A 24,034-nucleotide genomic window follows, 5' to 3' on the forward strand; every position below is an offset into this window, starting at 1 on the left:
TTAAAGCAGCTTCYSTGGAGCCTCAGAAAGATGAACACATAACCAGAGTAACACTWGATATCTCCCCACAGCTGTGTGTGACAGGGACAGGAATTCACTCCTTTTCTTTGCACTCGCTCACTCTTACGTATCTGTGTGGCAGGAATTTGGGTTTTTCAAATGAATTTTTTCTTCTTTTCTAGAGGAAGAAGATCCTTGCTTTATCTTCACATCATTGTAGTGTATCAAAAAAATTCAGTCACTAGAATATGATACTGTTGCAGAACCAGGACTGCTGGAAAAGCACAACCCAAATTAACTTTATTTTATGCATATCTGCCTATTGGTCTTTCTTATCACATGAATCAGCATATAGTTGTAACTCAAACAGTAACTTATAAAAAACTAAAAAACTGTATCACTGTTAGGGACATGTTACTAATATAGTTTTTTAATATAATTGTTTAACAATTTATTATTTGCATCATGTTCTGTTTGAATCAAGCATGGGAATTTTTTACCATGCTTGCTGTAAAAACACTTTCCCACATTTATCCTTGATTTGGAGTCATGTTTACCAAGTTTTGAAGCAACTAGAAGCTCTGGCAATTGGTAAGCTGCTCTGATAAAAATGTGAGGTATGTTTGCAACTCAGAAAAACCAGACCTCCCTCTTGTGGTCTTCTGTGCAAACAGCCTCAACGGCATCTGTGGGCTCAGAAGTGCCTAAGAAGGGGTTTCTCTCATCAAATATCAAGAGAAATTGTAAGCAATTCCAGTCACTATATAAAGCGTTCTTCCTAGAAAGAATGAGAAAGAGATCGTTTTCACTTTATTTTTATCTACATGGTATTTTCTTGCAGAAAAACCACAGAGACTGAAAATGCAGTGCTGACTCTTGTATAGCACCACCTGCAAGAAAGTGGGGGGGAAAAAAGTTACAGAACAAAGTAGATGAACAAACCCAACACTGGAGGAGCTGTTAGGTTTCTCTAGGTAAGTGCTATCTAGCTGAACACACAAACTGCAGCTCTAAAATGCTCACACTTGAGTTACACAAAGCACATTACATCTCTACCTCACAGACCAACCTCACTCCTCAAAAGCCACAGCGGATATGTAGGGACCCATGCTCAGAACTTCCCATGTCATGAGATTAACAAGTCTGACACCAACATAAAAAGAAATTTTGTGCCTTTATTGGAATGGTGTTAGGCTTTAAATACACCAAATTTTGATAACCTGATTATTTGGTTTAATTAGAAATGACACTACAGAACTGCAATACTGGTCCAACAGTCTTGTCTTTACTTTTTTTTTTTTTTTAAGCAAGAGATAGTATGAAAATGCACCAAGTAATCAGAAAGCACTAGCAGGCATTGGTTAATCCAAGATAGTAGCTTCTTAGTTCCAAAAGCACTCGCATTGTATGGAACCCAGGATTTAGACTGGTCATGATTTGCAAGAGCTAGTTGCATGAGTCATGACTTTTTCTTTTTTTTTTTTTAATTTACTTTCAAGTTGGTCACTGGTAAATTTTTTTCCTCAAATATTACAGTTTCTTTAATTCATATTTGTCCTCAAAGTATAAAAAAGTATGAAATATAAACAAGCTCCTGTATTGCACCCATGAAGGGGTACAATGGAAGCATTAGAGAGCTGACTATCTACACACCATCAAATCCCATCAAATCTTGGATAATTCATTAATATACAAAATATCAGGGCACAGAAAGAACTAAAATCCACTTTTTTTTTTGTTTTGTTACGCACAGGTTCAAATAATCAATCTAAAGAAAAAACGTGATCATTTTGGCTTTCCACTACATCCGCATGTTGAGACACTTATTAAAATGATCCTGCTTAATTGCGTTTGGTCTTTTCTTATTGTCAAGTCATGTTTGTTATCTTAATACCAGCCATCAGACAAACAAGTAATCAGAAAGACTCTTCCTCCTCCCACTTCCCCATCCCTGACCACTGCAGGGTCAGCTTTAAGACATGACTCCAAACACAGGGTTGTGACGACAGATGCTAGGGCCAATCTCTTCATAATCTTTTTTGGTATGGCATACTTGGTAGAATTCAGGCTGTAAAGGGAAGGAAACAAACATTAGTTTGTGTACATACACCTTATTTTAACAATATTTACTTTTATGTAGCCAATGGAAAAAAAAAATCAAATATAGATACCACAGAAATCCTAAAATTAACTTATATCACAGATGGCTAGACACCAATGCAAAGAACATGTTCTGCCACAAACTAAAATGCATTGTTTAACAACTCAGACAAAGCTTTAATTCAGYTTTCATTTACTCCTTCAAGTCTTTAAAGTCTAACGTAGAACAGGGAGGGTATATTTACCACCAGAGGCCTGTCAGAAATCCCCCAACCACATTTAATACACAATGAAGAGGARATGAGAGCTCCAAAAGCATAGTGAGAGTGGCATAAACATGCTCAGCTTTACAGCTAACTCACTGTGGAAGCCAGCATTGATCCTCCAAACCAGACTGCATATCTCTGCATGTGGTGTGTGATGACTTGGACATCAATGGGCTTCGGCTGCAGGAACGAGTAGAGAAAGGAGGAACACATTAGAAGTCACTTTTGCTGGTAAAAACTAGATTTAGTTTTAAAGGAGTGTATATACCAATTTTCTTAAATGTTGTGGGTGTAAATTTACAATCAGACTTTCCCCTGTACAATGAAGAGTAAGAAACAGCTCCTGCTTGTAGATAACAGTTACCTGCTTTATCAAACAGAATGCAAGAGATACTTTCACTCACATTATTTTTTTCACGCTATTAATTTCCTGATGGACTATTTATACCATTATAAGCATAGATTTGTACTACCGAGACCTGTTAAAAAACCACACACTTAAAAAAATTAACTTCCTAAAGTTTCACATGATTACTCCAAGAAAGCATCAGTTGCAGGTTGAAAGTTTCAGTCACAGTCATGTTTTTCTAAACCACAGCACTCATTCTAGTCAGCCATTCCCTTTCCCTCCATATCCACACAAACCTTCATTCCTTACTTGTGCCAATCAAAACTGGCAGTGGATGAAACAGTTTCAGAATTTATTTGTTGCAACCCAACATGCTGAAATTTGAAAYGGTATCTAAAATTGGTCTGTAACACACTTGCAAAATTCAAGCCAGTGATTCCTTGCCATGCCTGGCACTTTGAAGAAAGAAGAATCMCATCCAATTTCCTTACTCAGATTCTGCTTCCTTACTAAGTGGTAYAAACCTAGTAAATAAAACAGACTAAATGATGTTTCTTGGGCCAGAGAACTGTGTATGAYTGAAATTTCAGAGTTGTCTACACGGCATATTATAAAGCTCTGCTGGGGCTTTAARGAATTGTTTGAGCTCACCTAGCTAGATTTCTACTAAAAAATAAATGAGGAAAATCACTTCAATTTTGCTTTAAAAAGAAAAAACACTTTTTTTTTCTTTCTCTGCTGGTATCTTTTATGTATGCAGAGTCAAAAGAAAGAAGCAACAGCTAGGTCAGAGGTCTGAAGTGGAAAGAGCACAAATTAAGGATCATGCAGCTCAGCAAAAACATGAAGACACTTACAGGATCATAAGATAGTTTAGGTGGGAAGGAACCACATAATGTCTCTAGTTTCACCTCCTGCTCAAAGCAGGGTCAGCTATGAAGTCAGAGGATGGTTTTATCAGCTGAACTTCAAAATCATTTACCTCCCCACATGTCCTGAGGTGCTATCAGGAGTGCCAAAGCCCTCCCTTCTCTAAACAAGGCTCCCTCATTCCCCACAGGACACGTGCTCCTGACTCTCCTGGTGGCTCAAGAGTGAGTGTGAGTCATCTCTCTTATCTTTAGGCTSAAAAGACTGAGCACAATCAATTGTAACTGATCAATAAACACTAAGCACAAAGCTGGAGTGACCAACTGCTGATATGTGATCAGTGTAATGGATGAATCTCTGAAAAGCCTCTATAGGAACATTGAGTAAGATAAAGACATTCAACAAAAAGACTATGATCATTGCAAGATGTTGTTTGCACATTTTCCAGGAAACAAATGCTTGTTAAGTGCATGAACCAACCTTCAGTCTGCCACCACTAAGTTCTTCACTAAGTTTCAGTCTGGCATCAACAGTCCTTTTCAAGTCTCGCTGTAAACGGCGACCGAAGTCCCTGAACATGGTTGAGCCTCCAGAGAGGACAATATTCTGTTTTGAATAACAACATTTGTTAACCACTTCTGAAAATGCAAGTCTCCAACTTGATCCAGTTCCTAAATTTCAAATATCTAAGTATCATTTCTAAAGCTACAATTAGCAGGTATGCTATTACTGTAAGATTTAAATTATCTAGCACACAATATGAATTCACAAAGCATTTGTCACATTAAAATTGACTGTGCCTTAAAATCTGTTTATATCTTATTACATCTTAGCATTTTTCCTCAGGGGTTTTTTTTCCCCTAATGAAACATCACATTCTGAAGAGTACAAGTGAACAACAAGCCTTCTGCACACTGGATTCATTCCAAGAAAAATAGTTAATTTTACTTGTTTGGTATGGGTTTTTTTAGAGTTCCAAATATATATTCTGATACGAAGCACAATTCTTCTGAAACCAGTATTAAAAAAAATTATTACTACTGACCTTATATAGAGGACGTCTAACATCAATCGGACAATTCTGAATAACTTCATCTACTACTTCTGAGATTGGTTGCGTAAAGTCAGGATTAGCAAACTGCAAACAAGAATAAAATCAAGATAAATCAAYGTGGAGGACCACATATTGCAAAGGAAAAGAGGTACAGAAGAAAAAAGGGGAAGAGCCATTCTATTATACTTGATATGAAAACTAATAATGGAAACAGTTATGCTACATATTTTTTCTGCCATTTATAAGTGCTTTGTGTATCAACGTGAGTTTCTATAAAGATTAGTAGCAATTCAAGAATCAAAMCACTTAAAACAATAGCTGATATCTRTTCATAAATAAAAAGAAATAAGTCRGGATAACCACTTCTTTACAATTTTGCAAGTAAGATTTCTCTGCAACCATCTAAAATGCATCCATACCAGAAAGTACAGGCAATTCAAATCAACTTACCTCAGGATGGAAGAAAATCTCTGGCCCCAGGAATCTCTCATAACCAACATCAATGGTAAATTCTTTCTTTGAGATAGCATTAATTCCAGTATATTGTTTAATCCACTTTGTACCATCTGTGTCATACTTGTTAAATTCTTTTACTAAGTCAGGGCAAACATAACTAAAGCGCTCCTGAAAATTGAATAGACACAGTCAGAACTGTCAAAGTATAGACAAGAAAACTGGTAAGAAATTYCAAAAAGTGTAGTAATTTAAATTTTTAAGAATAAGTATTAAATTGGCAGATAAAGAACAGGCCTCAAAACAACTGAACTGACATTTACTGTATACAGGTACATAATAGCTCTGCTACTACAGATCATTTCTGTGCAGTACTGAAAGCTCTTGCTGAGCTGAATTACTTTTCTTCTGCTTTTTCTCTAAACTTYGATGATTGTGAGAAATTAATTCTGAAGTACATTGAAGAACTGMCAGAGAATTTAAGTGTACTTTAAGCTGTCTTTCAGGATAGGTTTGATCTCTAGGTAATATGTATATTAATATTCAGAAAGAACATAAGAGCAATTACAGCTCTTTAGATGACACATCCAGCCAATGGWATTTCCTACACAACATTACAATAACAATAGTAACAGGATCACAACAACAACGAAAATGGAGGTAAGGGAAAGGAGAGACAACAGGTAAAGAGTGAAATTCCAGGCCAGACTGATATAACCCAACTGTAAAACCTTGAGTTTAAGCTATTTCATATTATTATATTATTTAGACATTTTTTATGTTACTTAGAATCAGAGCACCATTACTCAGAATTACAGTTACTTTCAGATATTCTTGCACTTTAAAACCATGTATCAGGTTGGGATACAAAATAACCTTAACAACTGCAACATTCCCATTACCTTCACTGCTTTAGCTGTTTCCAAGGATTGTTCAGGAGGAATTCCTACTTCTCTCTCCCTCAGTAACTGCTGAATGAAGTACGTGATATCTCTCCCAGCAATTGGAATGTGTTTGATACAGCTGCCAATCACGTATCCTTCAGCCTGTAAACAAAATTAATGGGGACAAAGATACTGATAAGAATTACTTTCAACAAAGCTCAGGAGTGAGAGAGAAAGATAGGGAGTCTAAACTATCCACTACCTGTGACTTGGAGGCTGAAGCCCTTTAAGACTGGCTCATTTAATTACCACAAATTCAATTCTTCACAGTATAGCCTTACTTTACTTTGCATTGCATGGGTTCATAATTCTTACAAGGTTAGAAGGAACATAAAGGTCACCAGTACATAAGGCAGACAAATCACTATACTCACTATTCCTTGGCCTTTATTTTCTCTTCAAAATGAGGTTACTCTTACCAAAAAGGTCAAGGAACCTTGTTTCGTGAAATATTATTTTAGAATAACTGATGTGGCCCTGCAGTCACAGCCACTGATGTAAGACGTTATAATCCACATGAACCAAAATTAATTTTCTGAAAGCAGGGAGAAAATGCATCATTTCAGCACATTAATTGAGACTGCTTAGAACACCAGACTGGCCCATCTTCATTCATCAAACTTCCCTTACAAGTCACACTCATCCTGGGGACCAGTATCAAGGCATTAAAAATACTTGGTCTAAATAAAGAAACCAAGTGTGCAAGGTTTGCCTTAACCCTACCAGACCTGCAAAATCCAAACACATGAATCCAGACATCACACTCACATTAAATGTTTTAATTTTCCTCTATACAGCACCTTACATTCACACAAAAAATGTCTTACTAACACAGAAAATAATGTCATAAAACAATCTACCACCACTGTTAGCTTCACTACAAAAACAAGCATTTGTTAATTTCTTTTTATCTATCTTACAATAAAAGTGGTAGAACATTGCTGACAATTTGTTCAATGAGCTTAAAATTTCCAGAAATCAAGTAAATGGCATTCTGCAAAGGGGGTTAATGTTTCAAATGCTATAGAATACCTACCCTTATTTCAATTAGAAAAACCCAAACCATCAATCAGGAAAAGATCAACTCTTTTAAACAGTAATTTGAATTACTAAGTASAATTTTAAAAGTTTACCTGTAAAAGGTGAGGTATCAGTGGTTTCTTAAATCAATTAAAAATACACTATCTTGGATGAACAGTCTCAACAAAGATTTAGCCACTATATTCCACCAAAATTAATAAGCTGCTACATGACAGTGCATGTTTGACCATTTTCAATGCTACTATTTTTAAAATATTGATGTTACTGGGGCATGATAAAGCTTTGTACAGATTGTCTTAAATTTTTCATTTTGAAAATACAAAATAGATAGACATGAATTTAACTCCCTCAGGAAAGATAGGCAGAGAAACCTATCATCAGCCACTTGAAATTAAGAACACTATTAGATATTAAAATTATAAAATTTTGAATATGTAGCTTATTAAAGGAAATCTATACCTGCAGTAAAACCAATAATTTTACAGTAAAGAAACGGCAGCTCTAAGTGTTCATTATTTAGTAAAACATCCCGTAATCATGCCAGGTTTTGCTTTAGCAAAAAATGTATTGGAACAGATATTCAACACTATTCAACAGATACTCAACCCTAGGGGTTGTTTTCTTCCAGTCAAGCAGGAATTTTGTGTTTGCTTGAATGGCTGAAGCACTACTAAACACTGGGCAACAGATGGAGAACAACAAAAAACAATACTATATCTGCCCTCAAATACTTTGTATTGTTTCTATTTTATCAATAAATGGACTGAGTTAAATGAAAATAAAAAGTCAAACTTTTCCTACTACAGTAAAGGGCATATTCACTCTTACTGGCAAACCAAACTGGAAATGGGCTAAAGCAATTTCACCCATCACTTAGCATGGCCTTGGCAATTCACCTTTTAAGGTAAAGCAAAGAAAGACAATATGCCCTGCCAAACTCAGGGTTACAGAGAAGTTCTTTAAGAGTTTCTGCACTACAAAATGAACCAAAGTTCACACCCACAGCCTTGGAAATTATCTGACATTTTGAAGACTCCCAGCTATACTTCACTCTGCGTAGGAGTACACTTCAGTGAACTTACAGGACAAATTGTTCTCCATTTAAGCTGTTGCTGTAGCTTTGAGGAACACTTACCACAGGAATAACATGAGTGACACCATCTCCACTGTCTATAACTGTGCCAGTCAGTGTTCGCTCTCCTACTTGTCTYGACGTCCAAGATGCAGCTAAGGCAAGCACAGCCTTGGAAAAAGCCACACACCAAAATCAAATATTAATAAAACATCTGCCTGCAGACTCCACTTCCCACTACCCCTCCCAAGGACACCCAGACTAACACCCTCATGGCAATTTACAGCACAGAAACTGATTTAATAATATTATATATRTATGTAAACAACAGCTTAGAAAAAGAGGCTGCACAAAGGTAGTTTTTGACTCCTGCCTGATGGGTTTTTTAGCCATGCTCAATCGTTTGTTTTTTTTTTTTTAATTTAATGTTGAGAGGGATTCAATTCTTGGATTAACACAATTAATATGATGCAGTGTGTTYTTTTATTTACTTATGATGTAACAGATACTTTACTGCTCAAAAGCCTTCTACAGAGGTAAGAAAGGAACAGTACCCAGTAACCACCCTCAGAATCAAAGCATGTCAAACATGCAGTGCTGGAACTGCCATAAGGACAACCAGAAGGACATAAAAGTAATCCAAATACTACTCACACAGTCTTCATGGCAAGATTAGTTTRACCCTAGGAGAAATACTGCAGCTGTAACTTGCAACAGCTCTGCCCTTACCTGAACAGCAATATATAGCCCTGGAACGTTGAAAGACTCAAACATGATTTCAGCAGTATATTCTCTATTTTCTGGAGTATTTAATGGAGGCTCAGTCTGTGAGACAAAAAAAAAAAAAAAAACCAGGAGTTTTACTTACATTCAAACCAAATATTTCCTTTAAAAAAAAAAAAAAACACCAAATTCTAAGTTTTGTAAGATGAGTCATTCAAGAACAATAGCATGTAAAAATAGTAATGTACAAAGGGTGCTTTTAAGAATTTATGCAAATTGCATTAAAAGAAAGAAAAGCAGAAGTGCAATAAAAGCATTATAGTAGTTACTGCTCAGGAGTTTACATCCAAGAGCCTCTTTGTAGATTGATTAGCTCATTACAACTTGTGATTTCACTTGAAAGAATCAAGGGCTATCAAAATATGTCAAAGGATATGGTTTAGTACATTTAAAGAATGACATTTTTTGAATCTCTTAGTGAAAAGAGCTGTTTTCTTTCAGAAGGCAACCACTAATACAAGTTGATATTCTCAACTGTAGGAATATGCTCAAGTTGGAGAAGCTGAACATACCATAATAGTGAACCCCAGAAAGCTATAGCTTTCTTTGAAATATCAAACATACTCAAGGCTCTACTCTGAAGGAGTATTTCGGATAGTGCTACAGAGTATTTGAGGAATAAAATATCACTCTTCCATTGCAGTAATTGTGTAACAGGAAGGTACAAAGAGGAGATTCTCAGACGATTCACAAAGGTGTTGCGACMAGGGGCCAGGGAAACAAAACTCAACATGGGACATCCTAAGCAGGTATTAGGGGAAAAGGGGAATACAAGGATGGCCAAATATTGGCAAAGGGGCCCAGGGTTGTTATGGCACCTTGATCCTTGGAGATATTCACAGCTTGGCTGGACACAGACTTGAGTGATTTGGTCTAATTATTGCTTCAAGATGATGGAGGCATTGAACAGATATGGTCAACACCTCTAATTCCAAACTTGGGTCTATAAATATCACATTAAACCGAACTGCCTATTTCAATGGCCTCAAATAAAATACTACACAATAGCAGATGCTTCAGAATAGCATTGACTTTAATTTAGATCTAATAGGCCCAAATATGACAATCAACCCTTCCAGTTTCACAGAAAATAAAAAACAAAAATTTACTCTCTAGATACTTCATCCAGATGGTAGTACTATAAAAACAAAACAATTGCAATTATGTAAAGTCAAAACACAAGGGTTTTTTTGTCTCAAACATGTAACTTTGAGATCATTGAATTCAGAGGAGAAGAAAAAAATGATGAATCAGACAATTTGGAGGGAAATGAGACGAGAATAGAAAAATGTTTGCTGTTCAGAAACACTGACATTTTCAGAAAATTAAAGAACCTAGATGGCTTAAGGCAGGTCAAGAAAGTTCCAGGTAATTTATTTACTTTAGCTTTCAAAATATGCATATTTGTATTTAAGAACTAACATAAATCAGCACATTGTTATTCATCATATGCCATTTCCTAAGCAGGTCACAAATTTACCTACCAAAAGAAAATAATGGTCCTCAGGTTCTGCCCTTAGATACTTAAAGATTACTTGCTCCATAAACCTCTCCATCAAGTCCCAGTCTTCAACTATACCATGGCGGATAGGCCACTGTTGGAGAAAAATACCAAATTATAATTGGAAACAAAAGGGAAAAAACCCAAACTCAAACAAATAAATCTGTTTTCAGCTGCAGAAGTATATGATCTACACAGRCAAGAAACCTTGCTTTAATTTTCCCCTATTCCCATGTGACACCTATTCAAAATTCTGATTCCAACCTGGAGTAGCARAGACAACACATTGCATTTTTTCAGTACAGCAGAATGGTGGCACTGGGATAAACCAAAGGCTCCCCCAGCCCACTGCCCCAACTCTGCTCCTGCTGACAGAAGTTGACAAGGAACAAGAGAATGAAGCATTTCTGCTTAACACTCTCCCAGCCTTCCTTCACTTCTGATGAAATATATACTCACAGTGTTTTGCAAATTCCCACGYGCTCCTGAAAGTAACCAAAACCAATACCAAAGCTTATTTTCCATTTAAACAGTAAATAAATAAGATTTAGTTTACCCAAAAAGCATCCTTAACATTGTATTTACTGTATACATGATGCTTGCTAAACAGTATCGAAAAATTATTTTAAAATTTTCTCTTAATACCTTGGTTGCATAAGTTGGTTTTTCTATTGCTTCGTCCCCAATAAAGAAGTCTAAATCATCCACACCTTTCAAAACCCTCCTTTGTGCTTGATCGACCACTTTTGCCGACTCTTTGATAGCAATACCTTCAACAAAGAACACAAACATTGTTGTATGTCCTGTATCCTGCACTAAAAACATAAAATCTACACTGAAAAACAGAGATCCACTGTAATCACAATCATCCTTTGTTTCAAGMATAACTCAGAAAAGCTACATAGAACACATAATTTGAATTCCAATCCTGGGTAAGCATGGTAAGGACTTAAAAAGTAACACAGTAACAGACTTAAATAYGAATTTCATTGTTAGACACTCAGCATGCAATCAGGAAGATAAAATACAAACAGAATCACTAAATAGGATATTTCTACAGATCTCATTTTATCCAACAAATGTCCAAATTTTCCATATCCTCCAATAATAACGGTAACAATTTTAATTATTATTAGTGTTGTTATTATTTTCAGAAGAATCACTCCTCGCTACCAGGGTTGCAGCACCAACAATATCTGCTGTATTTTTTTTAAGTCTTATTAATTGCCTTTAAACACAACCCTTCACACAGATGAGGAAATCCATATATATGAGCAGCATTAATATCAGAGTGTTTCAAAATCTCTTTCAATGGCAGAAGTATGTTTCTAGTTCTCATGTTCAGCAAGGAGTTATGTTTGCTCACAACAAAGATTAAAAAAAWTTATGAGAACAGCTGCTGCAGTCTCAAGCCCACCAGCCAGCAGAGCACAGTTCCAGGATCTGGAAATGCACAGTTTGCTAAGGAGTAAAGCACCCTGAGTTCATTAATCCTCCCCATCCTCTTCGCTTCCCACACAGAGCAACACGAGCAGAGCTGTGCAGCCAGAGAAACTAAGAAGTTGAATGTTGTGAAAGACTGAACAGCATGAAACAGAAGTCATTATTTTSAGCTCTTCAGGAAGAAAACTGAATCATAATGCAACTTCTGTAGCTGCTTACAGGAGAGCAGAGAGGAAGCAGAAGGCTGGAGGAAGCCAAATAGAAGGGGGGTAGATGGGAAGCAGAAGCTAAAATCACAGGGAAGGAAATGTTGTAAGGCAGGTGCTTGCTGAAAGTCAAGAGAGTAATCTTGACCAACATTTTCAGGTCATTTTTACAGAGCTCACACATCTGGGAGTATTTTTCTGTCAACATTTGTGTTATCTTCAAGAACTTTCAAGTAAAATCCACCACTGTCCATAGGATTATAGCAACTTTCAAGCCCAACTGGTTTCACCCTGTTACAAGTCTAAAACAAGACAAGACCTCTCAAATATTTTCCTGCCCTCAAGGCCAGCTTGTTCAGCCCTGGGTTCGAAAGGCAGAAATTAGGAGCAAACAACCTGAATGCATCTACAGGATATGATTCTTCAAAGAGGAAAATAAATCTTGCTGAAACCTCAGCTGTGGTGCCCGAGGATGGGCTGCACTCCAGCAGTACTCAGAGCAGTTGCCTTTGGTTTGCTTGGCACAAGAATTAAGAGCTTTAAGAAATCAAAAACAACATCCTTGCCTGAATCAATTTTTGTGCTGAAACACTAATCAAGCTAGTTTCTTCCCTTAGAAGTAAAGGGAAGGCCATCAGCTATCACAGATAAACTGAAATAATGAAAAATCAAGGGAGCTACTGGGTAATGGAAAGGTGATTCCCATTTTAACCTACAGCAGGGAAAACCTGATAAGGTGAATAAAAATCAAGCAAAATTAATAATCTAAKATCTAAAAAGGAGCCAGGGAAGAAAGCACTGAACACAAGCCTCATCGAAAAATACATTCTCATTTACTTCACTTTTCATGCAAACATTTATTATCTCTACAGAAGTATATTCAGAATTGAATCAAGAACACAACATAAGGAGATAATTTGTTAAGAGTAGGAGTGAATAAGATAAGCTACAAATGAACAAGGCACAAGGAATGCTGCTCAGACCTGTTTAACAGCAAACATTAATTTTAGAGAATCAAACTGATAAAATGCAACTGCCTCTGCTGGAAGTCAAAGGAGAAACCAAACCATTTCTTCTCTGGGAATAACACTAAGGAAACTATAGACACCAAAATGCTTTTTTTGTAACATTTTACTTTGAAACTAGGTACTGCTGTACTCTATTTTTGTTTCACTAATGTGGATTAACCCAGTGCTATTWTACTTCATTCGAGACAGAGGATTAACAAACCCATGCAGTTACTGTAATTATCCAGCATGGATTGCAATACAAATGACAAAAATGTCTTTTTTATTGAGAGAATTGCAGTCAAGGGCCATTTCAGCTGTAGGACCATCTAGACTCCTTTTTTCCATACACCACACTATATCAAAGGGTTGTCAAAAAATCTCATTTCCTCTCCTTCTCTTTTACTTTAATAGCATCCCTGTTGTATAAATTTCTCTGCTTAATGATCTGACAGGTCATTTAATTCCCAGTGTTTAAAGTGTCATGATATTTCTTCTTCTTTGGAACAAGAAAGTGATCTTCAAATTAAATAAATCAAACCTAAAGATGCAGAAAAAATGTAAACTCTAATTTTACCTGAAATTAAATGGTCACTTGCCCATTTACAATTTCACAACTGCTATGAAGTTGAAAGACCGATGAAAGGGTTTTTCTAATGTTTAGAAACTTTTTATATCTTATGTTAAACTASCTTTTGTGTGAAAAGCAAAACTATAGAGTGTTTTATATGATACTGAAAAAAAACTTTAAAAAAGTTAATTTGGAAAACTAAATAATAAAAATAAATATCTATTAGAAGCCAAAATAGAAGACCCAGACAGGATTCTCCTAATGCATTCTCCTGTTCTTATACAAGTGAGTGAGCCTTATCTTTCCATGAAAATTACTTTTTGAAGTACATTTCCTAGAAAAAATAACACAGAGCCTGAACTACCAAGCTCTATTTTACAGTGACTGTGTTGAAGTAGTATTAGTTCCAGCTCTCTTCCTGTTGCATTTGCAAGGAAAACTGGGTGTGCTAATTATTCCTTTTCACCAGGATGTAATCCGTGATTACTTTGGCACAGATGAACAATGACGAACTGCCAAGTGGTGTAGGAGGTCAAAAGGTGAAGCATTTCTAAAGGAAGCTGAGTGAGTTCCACTCTGTGGAGCAGAACTSTATCTCTTCAAGTGGCAGAAACAGTTCAGAAGACAGGCAGCAAGTAAATAAGTTATTCTATGTGGGGAAAAAAACAGACACAGTTTCTTCTTGTATTTGCAATACACAGTAAATAGGCATAGCTGTAATACTGACAACTACCAGGCAAGCATAACAGTTTAAACCCTAGAGATATTAAGCCATGCAATTTTAATTTTTTTTCCCATTATAATCAACTCTGAGATTTACCAGATAAATCACTAGTCTGGAAGAATCTCCTAAAAAGTAAATGAAGCCATGCTACTGGATTTTAACACTATTTCAACTTCCAATAAATTATCTTCAACTATTAGTATCCTTTGCAATGAATGTATCTTTCTAAAATGAGTATCCATAGCAATACAGAAGTGCTTCATTATTGCTCTGTGTCATCAGTCAGAGGTCAAGCCACTCTGTCAATGTTGGTTTTTTTTTTTACATGGCATGTTACAGAAACTCCAAGAGTAACTTCAGCATTGACACACTATAACAAATACTTACATGAAGGGATAATGAACTGGGGTTCAGTGTTACCCGCATATCCGAGCTTTGTATACCTGTTRGGGAAAAAAAAATTGGTTGTAGCAATTAATACCACAAAAAACAAAGATACCGCCCTGTTTTAAAGAACAGGCCCCTATTCCCATAATAGGACACTTTAGGACTTTCCTTGAAAAATGAACAAAAAAAACCTAAAGCAAAGTAAGTTCTTCTATGTTTCAACATGTGAAACAATATTCCCTTGACACAGATCAAGCATCACTGCTAACTTCTACTCTAATAAAATTTCACTAAGGAATACAAAGTATGTAATTCAATCCATCACTGTTTAGGAGTATAGTCAGAGCAGTTCTTCCCTGCTCAGCAGCTACAGCATTTCTATAGAAATATTTTCATATAGCTAATGCTAGTGGTAAAGTGTTTTTGTAACTCCTAACTACAGCTGGGAAAAGCTGTCCTGCCCATGGATTGCCAGCTGGCCATGAGGCAGGGCTGGCCATCCTCATGCCAAAGCATTTCCCAAGACATGCTACTGTAGGTGGCAAGTCCTGACAGCTGATGATGAGTTGTAGCAAAAGACTCTGCATTTCCCAAATGGAAAACAGTGTACCAAATCTATCCAGTTGCTAGAAATGTTGTCTCCAAAGCAGCATAGCAAACTAAACCATGTGGATCAAAATGAACTGCTCTAACTCMAGAGTTAGAGCCTACCCACATGTTTTTAGCAAACACAGACGTGACAAAGTTCTCATTTTCCCTGTACAGTCAGGCAGCTGCACTAAATTAGCACYATCAGCAAAAGCATGAATGCTGTAGTAACACCTCTACAGCTTCCAGCACTCTGACGTAAACATGGAAGATCTTAGGAGGTCTAAGGCAGCARTAACTTTACCAAACCATAAATTCATGGCAATAACACAGCACRGGGTTGGGTTCCCCAGGCTGGCAGAGCAGAGCAGCTGCTGTAGGTTTGGCTGTGATGCCTCTCATGCAGCMGTGAGATGTTTGTACACGTGCCAATAACACCTACACCATTTCTATCACTGACATTAACTGCACCCAACAGCACTGGGCCAAGAGACACACATCTTTTGAGAGAAGGTGCATTTCTCTCTGTGTAACAAAGCAGTTAGCACAGGATCCCATCTAATACCACAAATGCTGTGCAAGAAATGTATTTTCAAAGCTGTAAACCTGATCTTGTTGTAACACACTGTGACAATTGTAACTATGCACAGAAGCTTGACTTCATATTGACTAATAGGAATGATTATTGACAAAGGGAACTCCACAGCCAAAAGATGATAAATGATGAAAAAAATAAACTAAATATCAGAAAGAACTTCACACCTCATGTGAAGACATCAGCATTAGGTAGGTACTACACGCACTTCAGCTCAGATACAGCTTGGATTTTGCTCATTCAAGTTTGTTTTTAATTTTCTTCTTGAAGATCTATTTTCAAAAAGAAATATCAAGAATTCCACAGACTGGTGCTTCTGKAACCTCTCATGCAGAGTAAAGCTATTCACTATATCTGTAGTGTTGTAAGAGGCTTTTAGTGCCACAATTACTAAGTAAACCAGCAAATACTGACTCACTCCCTCCACCTTYCCCTGCAAACCAGAACCATGGCATGTAGATTTTAAAGCTAAATCTACACAAGAACTTTGGAGCCTCAATGCTACATAAACCTACAACTAGATTAGAAGTGTTTTTCAACAGTTATAAAACTGTTTGATTATTAAACTCAGTATTCCAAACAAAGCAAAAGCTATACTGTWGCAGGTAACTGGCAGCTTAGCTGCTTGTGGGTGGGAGTCTGCCCAGCACACACAGCCAGCAGACTGAAAGAAAAATAGTCTCATGAAAGATGCATTTTACATAGAAAGACTGCATTCAGACATAAAATCAGCATATATAAAAATACTATGGCCTACTCAGCAAGAAGTGTACTAACTCAGGAGGAGGAAAAAAAAAAAGTAGTGAATTTTTAGGCTTGCAAGAAAAGAAAGGGGGAAAACCTGCATGACTTTTGGTCTCTGAATATTAGAGCATTATATCAGCAAGTCTCCAATACAGCGTCCCACATAACACTTTACATCTCTCATGTGCCAAGACTTCCTTGCAAACCTGGAATTCCAGCACTGCTGGTCCAAAGTTCAGGGAAGAACTCACTGCTCGCTAAGGAGCCTCAGGCCTACAGCACAGACAGGGACCCTGGGCAGAACACATAACAAACATTAGGCCTGATTTTCATAACTAAACACATACAGGGATATTCTTGAATTAAAATMGAGTCTAAAAATGGGATAGACGAGGCAAAAAGCTAAGGTAAAACTGAATGAAAGCTGATAAAAATCTTCAATTCTCCAAATGCACTAACAGTGGGATTCTTTACAAATCATCTTTTGCAGATATGAGGCTTTATTCAGACTGATCAGATCTAATCTATCACTGGCAYTTGAAGTAAATATTTAAATCACATGAAAAGAAGGGTACTACAGGCAATCCACAAGTTATGAAGGATCCACAATAATTGAAGGATCCACAAGTTACAGTTTCCACAAGGAGTTCATACATGGTAATGTGTGTCTGACTAATGTATGATTCACAGGGGAACAAGGCACACCCCACCTTCTTCAGGGCATTAATCACGGCTGCTACAGAGGACAATCCTGATAGCAGAGATATCCTAAGAGTGGATCCAAAACTGGAACACTATTTTCTATAAATCCCCCCTTGTTTTGCTCACAGCACTGAAGAGTGGGAGAAGGGACTTGCACAGAGACAGGCAGACACATGTCATTAATAAAACATGGACTCAGCTTTCCCACACTGAATTTGGGGCATTTAGTAGTAAGAGTACAAGGCACTGCACACAGGAGTGCAACAGTATAAACTGATTTCTATTAAAATCTGTAACACAAAACTGATTCACAGAATCCCAAAGGTGAACACCTTGATTGTTCAGGTGTTCACCTTTATTCCTCCATGTTCAGCTCACTGAAGTGCTTCCTACGTTGGCCCACTAGCTCATTAAAAAAAAAAAAAAAAAAAAAAAAAAAAAACCTAAAAAACTAACAGCCAAAAAAAAGAAATCTTGGATAATCAAGACCTTTAGCTTTAGTTCAGGAAATCAGCCACAGAGTATCCAAGAGCAGTACACAAAGTCTATAGATATGTACATGTCTGTATATGGAGAAGCACACACATACACACCTCCTCCCACACTATCTCCCAGTATGTATATATAAATATATATATATATATGGTGCTGATATTCCCCAGGGGCTTCCCTGTAACAACTTTTCCAAAAGGCAACACCACTCTCTAGTTTACACAACGTAGATGATGTGACAAACAAAACATGGTATTTYTGTAATGGACATTCATAGCACAAACAGGTTTGGGAGAGCACCTTAACGAAAGTTCCTTCTGAGTTAACTCTACTAACCCATCTCTCACCTATCAATGGAGAAACATCTCCAGCAYGTGGTCATCACCCTCAACAACTCACATCCTGGAACTGCACAGCAGCTCTGCATTCCCTGCCCGAGAACTCTCTGGAAGGACAGCCAAAGGGCTTTCCACAATGCTCTCCACTGCACTAATGGGATTTCTTGCATGTGCTCTCTCACCTAGAATGGATGTTTCTGAGGCTATGACACAAAAGCAATGTCACCAGAAGGTCACTTATGCATTAGTCACGCAGACAATTTTAAAGCCAAAAGGAAACAGTGCTGAGGGTAAGAACTTGTAATGAGGATGTCATTACCAGAACCTCCATCTGCAAACCACAAACTATGACCACGTGCCTTTGCTCCACTGCTTTCCAGCCCACAACAAATGCCATTCTCCCAATTTATACRATCTAGTTCAAGCACAACTGCAATTTTAATCAAAGTGAGGAATAGGGGGACAACTACTTCATGGGCAATGCAGTTGTCCAGCTGCTCCAGGAAGTACCACAGAGCTGGGGGGTCCAACATGAGTTGTAAGTGCTATTTCTCTCACAGCTTCACACAAGACAGGAGTTAACCAAGCACAAGCAAATAGGAGCACCTGAGGACAAGAATCACCTGATCTTCAAGTCTTAGAGCAAATCTGGGTTGTAGCCTATTCCTCCGTTCCTCCTAATGACCTGGACTAACAGAAATGTCACGCATCTAAAATGCACACACAAAAAGAAGTAAGGTGTACCTATAATGCTGGTCCCATTGGAAAGGTGTAAAGGAACTTGAAAAACAAAAGAAAAATGAACCACTTTTCTGTGTGAAGAGTAAAGCAAGTGGGAGTAAAAAATCTAAAACTGAAGGAAATCAAAACTGTCTCTTTCTTGTTTACTTTCAAGGTACATCTCTTAACAAAAATAAGGATATTTTGTTCAGAGGGCTATTTATTTCATTGTTCATCAAATTGCTCTGTTCATGGCGGCTGCGAATTACTGTTCACCATTTGAGCCTTCTGTGCAAATTCCCACTCCAAATACAACACATATTTTGCCTGTATCTCACCCTGCAGATGCAATGGCTTCCCAGGCACCACAGCCTGTACAGTGCACATGTGTTAAGTCCTAGAATTCTACTTTGATGTGTACCACGGCCTATACATCATGCCCAGCAAGGTTTCTCTACCTAAACACACCTCAACTTCTATGCAGAATCCACCCAAGTTGTCATGCTCCAAGCAAGTCTAACATCCAGTGATGGGATGAGGCTTTACACAGACTTAAATGCATTTATTCTTAAATGCAAGCTGATCCTGCCTTTTTGCAAGGTGTCACATTTGCTCAGGCAGCAGGAGATCCCTGCTCCCTATCCTCTTCCATGCAAATGGGTCTGGAACCAATCTCCCATTTCCCTTGAGAGCCTCTTCCCATGTGCTCATGGACTCTCCTGAGGCAGGAGTGTTTTACATTTCTTGACTGAAACCATGTGCAGAAACACTTCAGGAAACGAGGGCCAAGGACAGAAAGCAAGATTATTGCAACACACATCACTCAACACACATCCTTGCTGCCTAAATTACCTTAACTCAAAAAATTGTAATTAAGCAGGCATGGTATAGGAGGTCCTATAGAAAAGCTCAGTGTGGAGATTCTAAGGAAAAAATGCACATGGTAATATATTCGAAAGGGCATGAAATAAATCACATGGAAAAAACTTCAAGTTTTTTAACAGAAGGGAAAGGGATTCTGCTCTTCAATGCCAGMTCCTGAAATATGGCCTGTCCATCAAAGACTTTATCAAAAAAGGCTTAAYATCCTTTCCTCTTTTAACTGAAAAAACCCTACATAGATGGAAAATTATAGAAAATTCTACTCAGGTAGAAGTTATAAGATAAATACCATGTTTTTACTGTCTGATGCCTTCTGATAACAGCTGCCTTAAAAAGACAGTGGAAGATTTCTCAAACATGGATGAATTCCTAATCTTCATACACAGAGCCTTATGTGACTGAAAAGCCTGAACAAGCCCTTATGGTTTTTATGCTTCTTTTCTTCTATCATTTCTCTTGCACACCAGATGAGACTGAAAAGCCTATGAAGTATTTACTTTTCAAATTCTTGTAAAGAGAACTGACAAGAAAATTACAGTGAAAGAGGAAAGCCATCTTGCCCCTTTAAAAAAGGGCCCAGCTCTTGCATCAGGTGCAAATTGGTTAAGCTGCAGCAGAAGTCCCTGAAGAACTGGTTATATTAGGAAAATGGGCCTTGTATTAATAAGTTAGTAAACTATCTCTTTTCAAATGTCCTTGATAAAACAAAAGACAGCAAGATTTTGAAATTAATCATGCTTTTCATATTCCACATCTTTAGCTAATATATTTTACCTTTTACATATTAACTTGTTTGTGTTTTTAAATAGCAGCTGCTTCTGTCAAATTTGAAAAAATTTTTGATCAAACAAGTGTTTTAAGTAATCAATAGTGGAAGCCAAAGAATTAGCTCTATAAATGGAAAAACCCCACAAGRTTAGAAGCACTCTCAGATAAAGAACCTTGCTAAATTCTAGATAAGACACATGAAGGGATGGTAAAAGGGAGTATAGCATTTCAATGACATACAGGACCACAGGACAGCAGAGGTATTAAAAAAAACTCACAATCTAGAAGCTTGGAATTAGCTGTATTACTGCGTGTTTAAAACTATTATTTTACAGTATTTCCTCCCAAAAATATCAGCCCACTCAAGCAAGAACCTTCACCTTGACAACAAATAGTTCTGTGCCACACAGTGAAACTGTCACAGTAAAACAAACCATAAGCAGATTGAAATGGTGGGCAATTTAATAAATGAGCTCAAAAGCAGCTTGAAAGAGAAGTGCTTCTAACAAACATTTATTTCCTAAATAGATAAAAAATCATCTTTAAAGATAAATCCACCTTTTAAAAAGACAACTTATTTTTGTGTAGAAATTTATCCAGTGCCGCTTTTTATCAGGAGCTACCTTTACAATTCAGAGCACAGACACAACTGTAATGCTTGCTAGTAAAATCCAGCTAAAATGGGAAGTGAAGACCACAAAGACGTGGCTGCACAGAGCCAGACCAGAATGACCAAGAGGAACATGGGGGGGAAAAAGCAGCCTGTGCTACACAGCATTCAGAATAAATTCACGGGTGCTGCAATAAGTCTCCAGGTGACATTTTTTACAGCAATCTGGAGAACAGAGACAGCTACTGCACTGTGCTGCTTCTAACTTTACTAACATTTGGATGAAGAGCAACAACTTTGAATTTTGCTCTATGTTTACTACAACAAATCTTTAAAAACCAACCAACTAAACAAAAAACAACAACATTGATAGCTTGACTGTAGAAAAGTTGTTTTCTCATGAAAGTAAACAGGAAGGTAAGATGAATTTAWGTCCAAAACATTGGCTCATGACTGAGCCACAAAAAACATGTCYTGAAATCAGCCTATGCTAAAGTGTTTTCAAAAACTTGGAACAAAATCCAAGTTCTGGCCTTCTGATGATACCACAGTCTAAATCTGTAGTCTTTGACTACTTTATCTGTATTTGTAAACCCCTTTCTAGCATTTAATGCTTTAACACAGAAAATGTCAGCTTTCCTTGACTGCATTTTCCTCAAGTAAGAAGAGCAAACGGCTTTGGATATTATCTTTGTATAATGAGAGTAGATTAGTTTGTGTTGGCAAAGACAAAATGCTCCCTTTCTACTTACTGCTTCCTTTGAGACTTCTAGACTAATTCATTTTAACAAATGTCTTAACAGTGCCTCTGTGTTACACCAATCCACACAGCACTCACCTATACTGATAGGCTTTCTAATAAATTTCTATTTCACTTTTCCAAGTTTTCTCAGCATTTTTCACAGTCTGCCTACTCCCTGCAGTATTTCCAAATAATGAGGAAAAATGCCCAAAAGTCTGGCAGGCTTACATGAATAATTACTTAATAGTATAAGTTATTTAATATGAGGGGGAGATTTATTTGGCAACTTTCTACATCATTTACCCAAAATACGCTGAACATCAGGAGTTGGACTCGATTATTCTTGTGGGTCCCTTCCAACTCAGGATATTCTACRGCTACACAGAWATTTATCAAGAAGAAAARAAACCCAAGAGAACAAATCAATTATACGTATTTTTCAATGGAAGAATCAACTGAATTACCGAATACATAATTTTCAAATAAACAAAATCTTGCACTTGAGGAAATTAAACAGGTATAAATCTAAGTCTTATGATGCAGAAAGAGCCTGACTTGACTTGGAAAATATTTCAAGCAAACATAAAACAGGGGTTAAAGCTGTAAAGTTATTCCACATAAAAAAGCTGATCTTTTGTGCTTGCTRTTTTGCTCCAGCTTTGACCCAAGAGCGGCAATGCCTTGGCCCCAGTCACACCAACCTGAGCAGAGGGCAGGATGAAACCCTGGGAGAGCAGGGATGGAGAGMAGGAGCACCCAGCAAGCACCATAGGATTGTCACAGCATTTCCAATCTGCCCCGTGCACTCATTACCACTTCAGTGTTTCAGTAGGTAACCAAAYGTTTTCCATCAAGAGCAGGCTTGAACTAAAGCACCAGATTACATATTTATCATGTTACACCACACTTCTAATAAAAGACAGCTCTGATTAGAAACAGTTGGCTTGTAGAAAAAAATGCCCCACTCAGCTGTGGACAAAAACATACCAGTAAATCTTGTTTAATATAAAAATCAGGTCTCGTTTAACAGGATCACAGAGATTCTGAAGTCCAACTGTAAAAATTCAGGCAGTCGTATTGTGAAAGCTCATGCAGACGATAAACAATGTTCTGCATCTAAGGAAAGTTACGACCAAAAAAGTACTAATACTGAAAAGCTAGATAAGAGATATGGTATTAAGTAAAGAATTACAATTTGGATTAATTTGCTGATAGCATTTATTCCTCAAAATAAAGTATCAGCAGATAACCTCCTGTCTGCATCTTGCTCTMCACAGACTGAGCATGCCAAAACACATCCTGTGAACAGCTGCAAACATTTGCAGTGACCACAAGAGAATAATAAAGAGAAAAAAGGAAATCCCAGGAAAAATAAAAACCGTACATTTATCTAGAGTTTTTCCGTCTAGTCTTAAAAAAGCAAACCCATGATCAGAACAAATAGAAAAAACCTGAATCGTATTATACCTATGTTAAGTCAGTGGATAAAATGATTACTTTTTCAATTTTGGATATAACTGAATAAACAAAACCCCAGCAATACATCACTGCTAGCACTTGGAAAGGATTGATGCTTCATTTTGATGGCTAAAGTAATCCTGCTACAGGCACTAACAAGTTTGCAATCCAATTAGTATTTTTAACCATCTACTCAAGGATGATTTCTGTTAGACTGGTACACCAAAATATATTTTAATTCAATGACCAAAAAGAAAAACTAAAAATTAAAGGGATAGGGATTCCTTTTCCTACACAAAGCTGAAAAGAACTTGGAATTCCCTTGGGAACAAACTGAAATATGTTTTTAGTTATTTTACCTTTGAAATTAACCTTGTCTCCTTAAAGTTTTCTAAYTTTGGACAAACATTCATTTAAGCTTTTTAAAAAAAAGTTTGTTTGAAATAGTCAAAACCTTTTAGCACATCCCACAGAAAGCCTACAATGATGAAACTAAATGTTGAAACATTATGTTGAAACTTTTCAACTGCATGAACAAACAGACCAACTGCAAAGTTTCCTATATGTGCCTATAAAGCAATAAAGAGGATGGATTACCACTCAGAAACAGGTACAATATTTAAG

The 24,034-nt window shown here is 37.0% G+C and overlaps 1 protein-coding gene across 1 annotated transcript in view; it reads right to left on the reverse strand.

The window, feature by feature from the left end:
- Nucleotides 1-1,155: 1,155 nt before the first annotated feature.
- ACTR3 (actin related protein 3) overlaps nt 1,156-24,034 on the reverse strand; it is a 28,879-nt gene continuing 6,000 nt past the window's right edge. Inside the window, exons 2-12 of the mRNA XM_057366530.1 lie at nt 14,772-14,827; nt 11,079-11,203; nt 10,417-10,527; nt 8,879-8,974; nt 8,213-8,320; nt 5,995-6,138; nt 5,090-5,263; nt 4,631-4,723; nt 4,066-4,191; nt 2,463-2,546; nt 1,156-2,068 (exon numbers count right to left, since the gene is read on the reverse strand). Coding sequence (XP_057222513.1) covers nt 1,973-2,068; nt 2,463-2,546; nt 4,066-4,191; nt 4,631-4,723; nt 5,090-5,263; nt 5,995-6,138; nt 8,213-8,320; nt 8,879-8,974; nt 10,417-10,527; nt 11,079-11,203; nt 14,772-14,827 — 1,213 coding nt within the window. The 3' untranslated portion in view covers nt 1,156-1,972. The remainder of the gene's footprint in view (nt 2,069-2,462; nt 2,547-4,065; nt 4,192-4,630; nt 4,724-5,089; nt 5,264-5,994; nt 6,139-8,212; nt 8,321-8,878; nt 8,975-10,416; nt 10,528-11,078; nt 11,204-14,771; nt 14,828-24,034) is intronic.

The sequence above is a fragment of the Malurus melanocephalus genome, unplaced genomic scaffold (genome assembly GCF_030028575.1).
Source record: "Malurus melanocephalus ecotype Western Australia unplaced genomic scaffold, MMel_1.1 scaffold_67, whole genome shotgun sequence".
In the NCBI taxonomy this organism is placed as follows: domain Eukaryota; kingdom Metazoa; phylum Chordata; class Aves; order Passeriformes; family Maluridae; genus Malurus; species Malurus melanocephalus.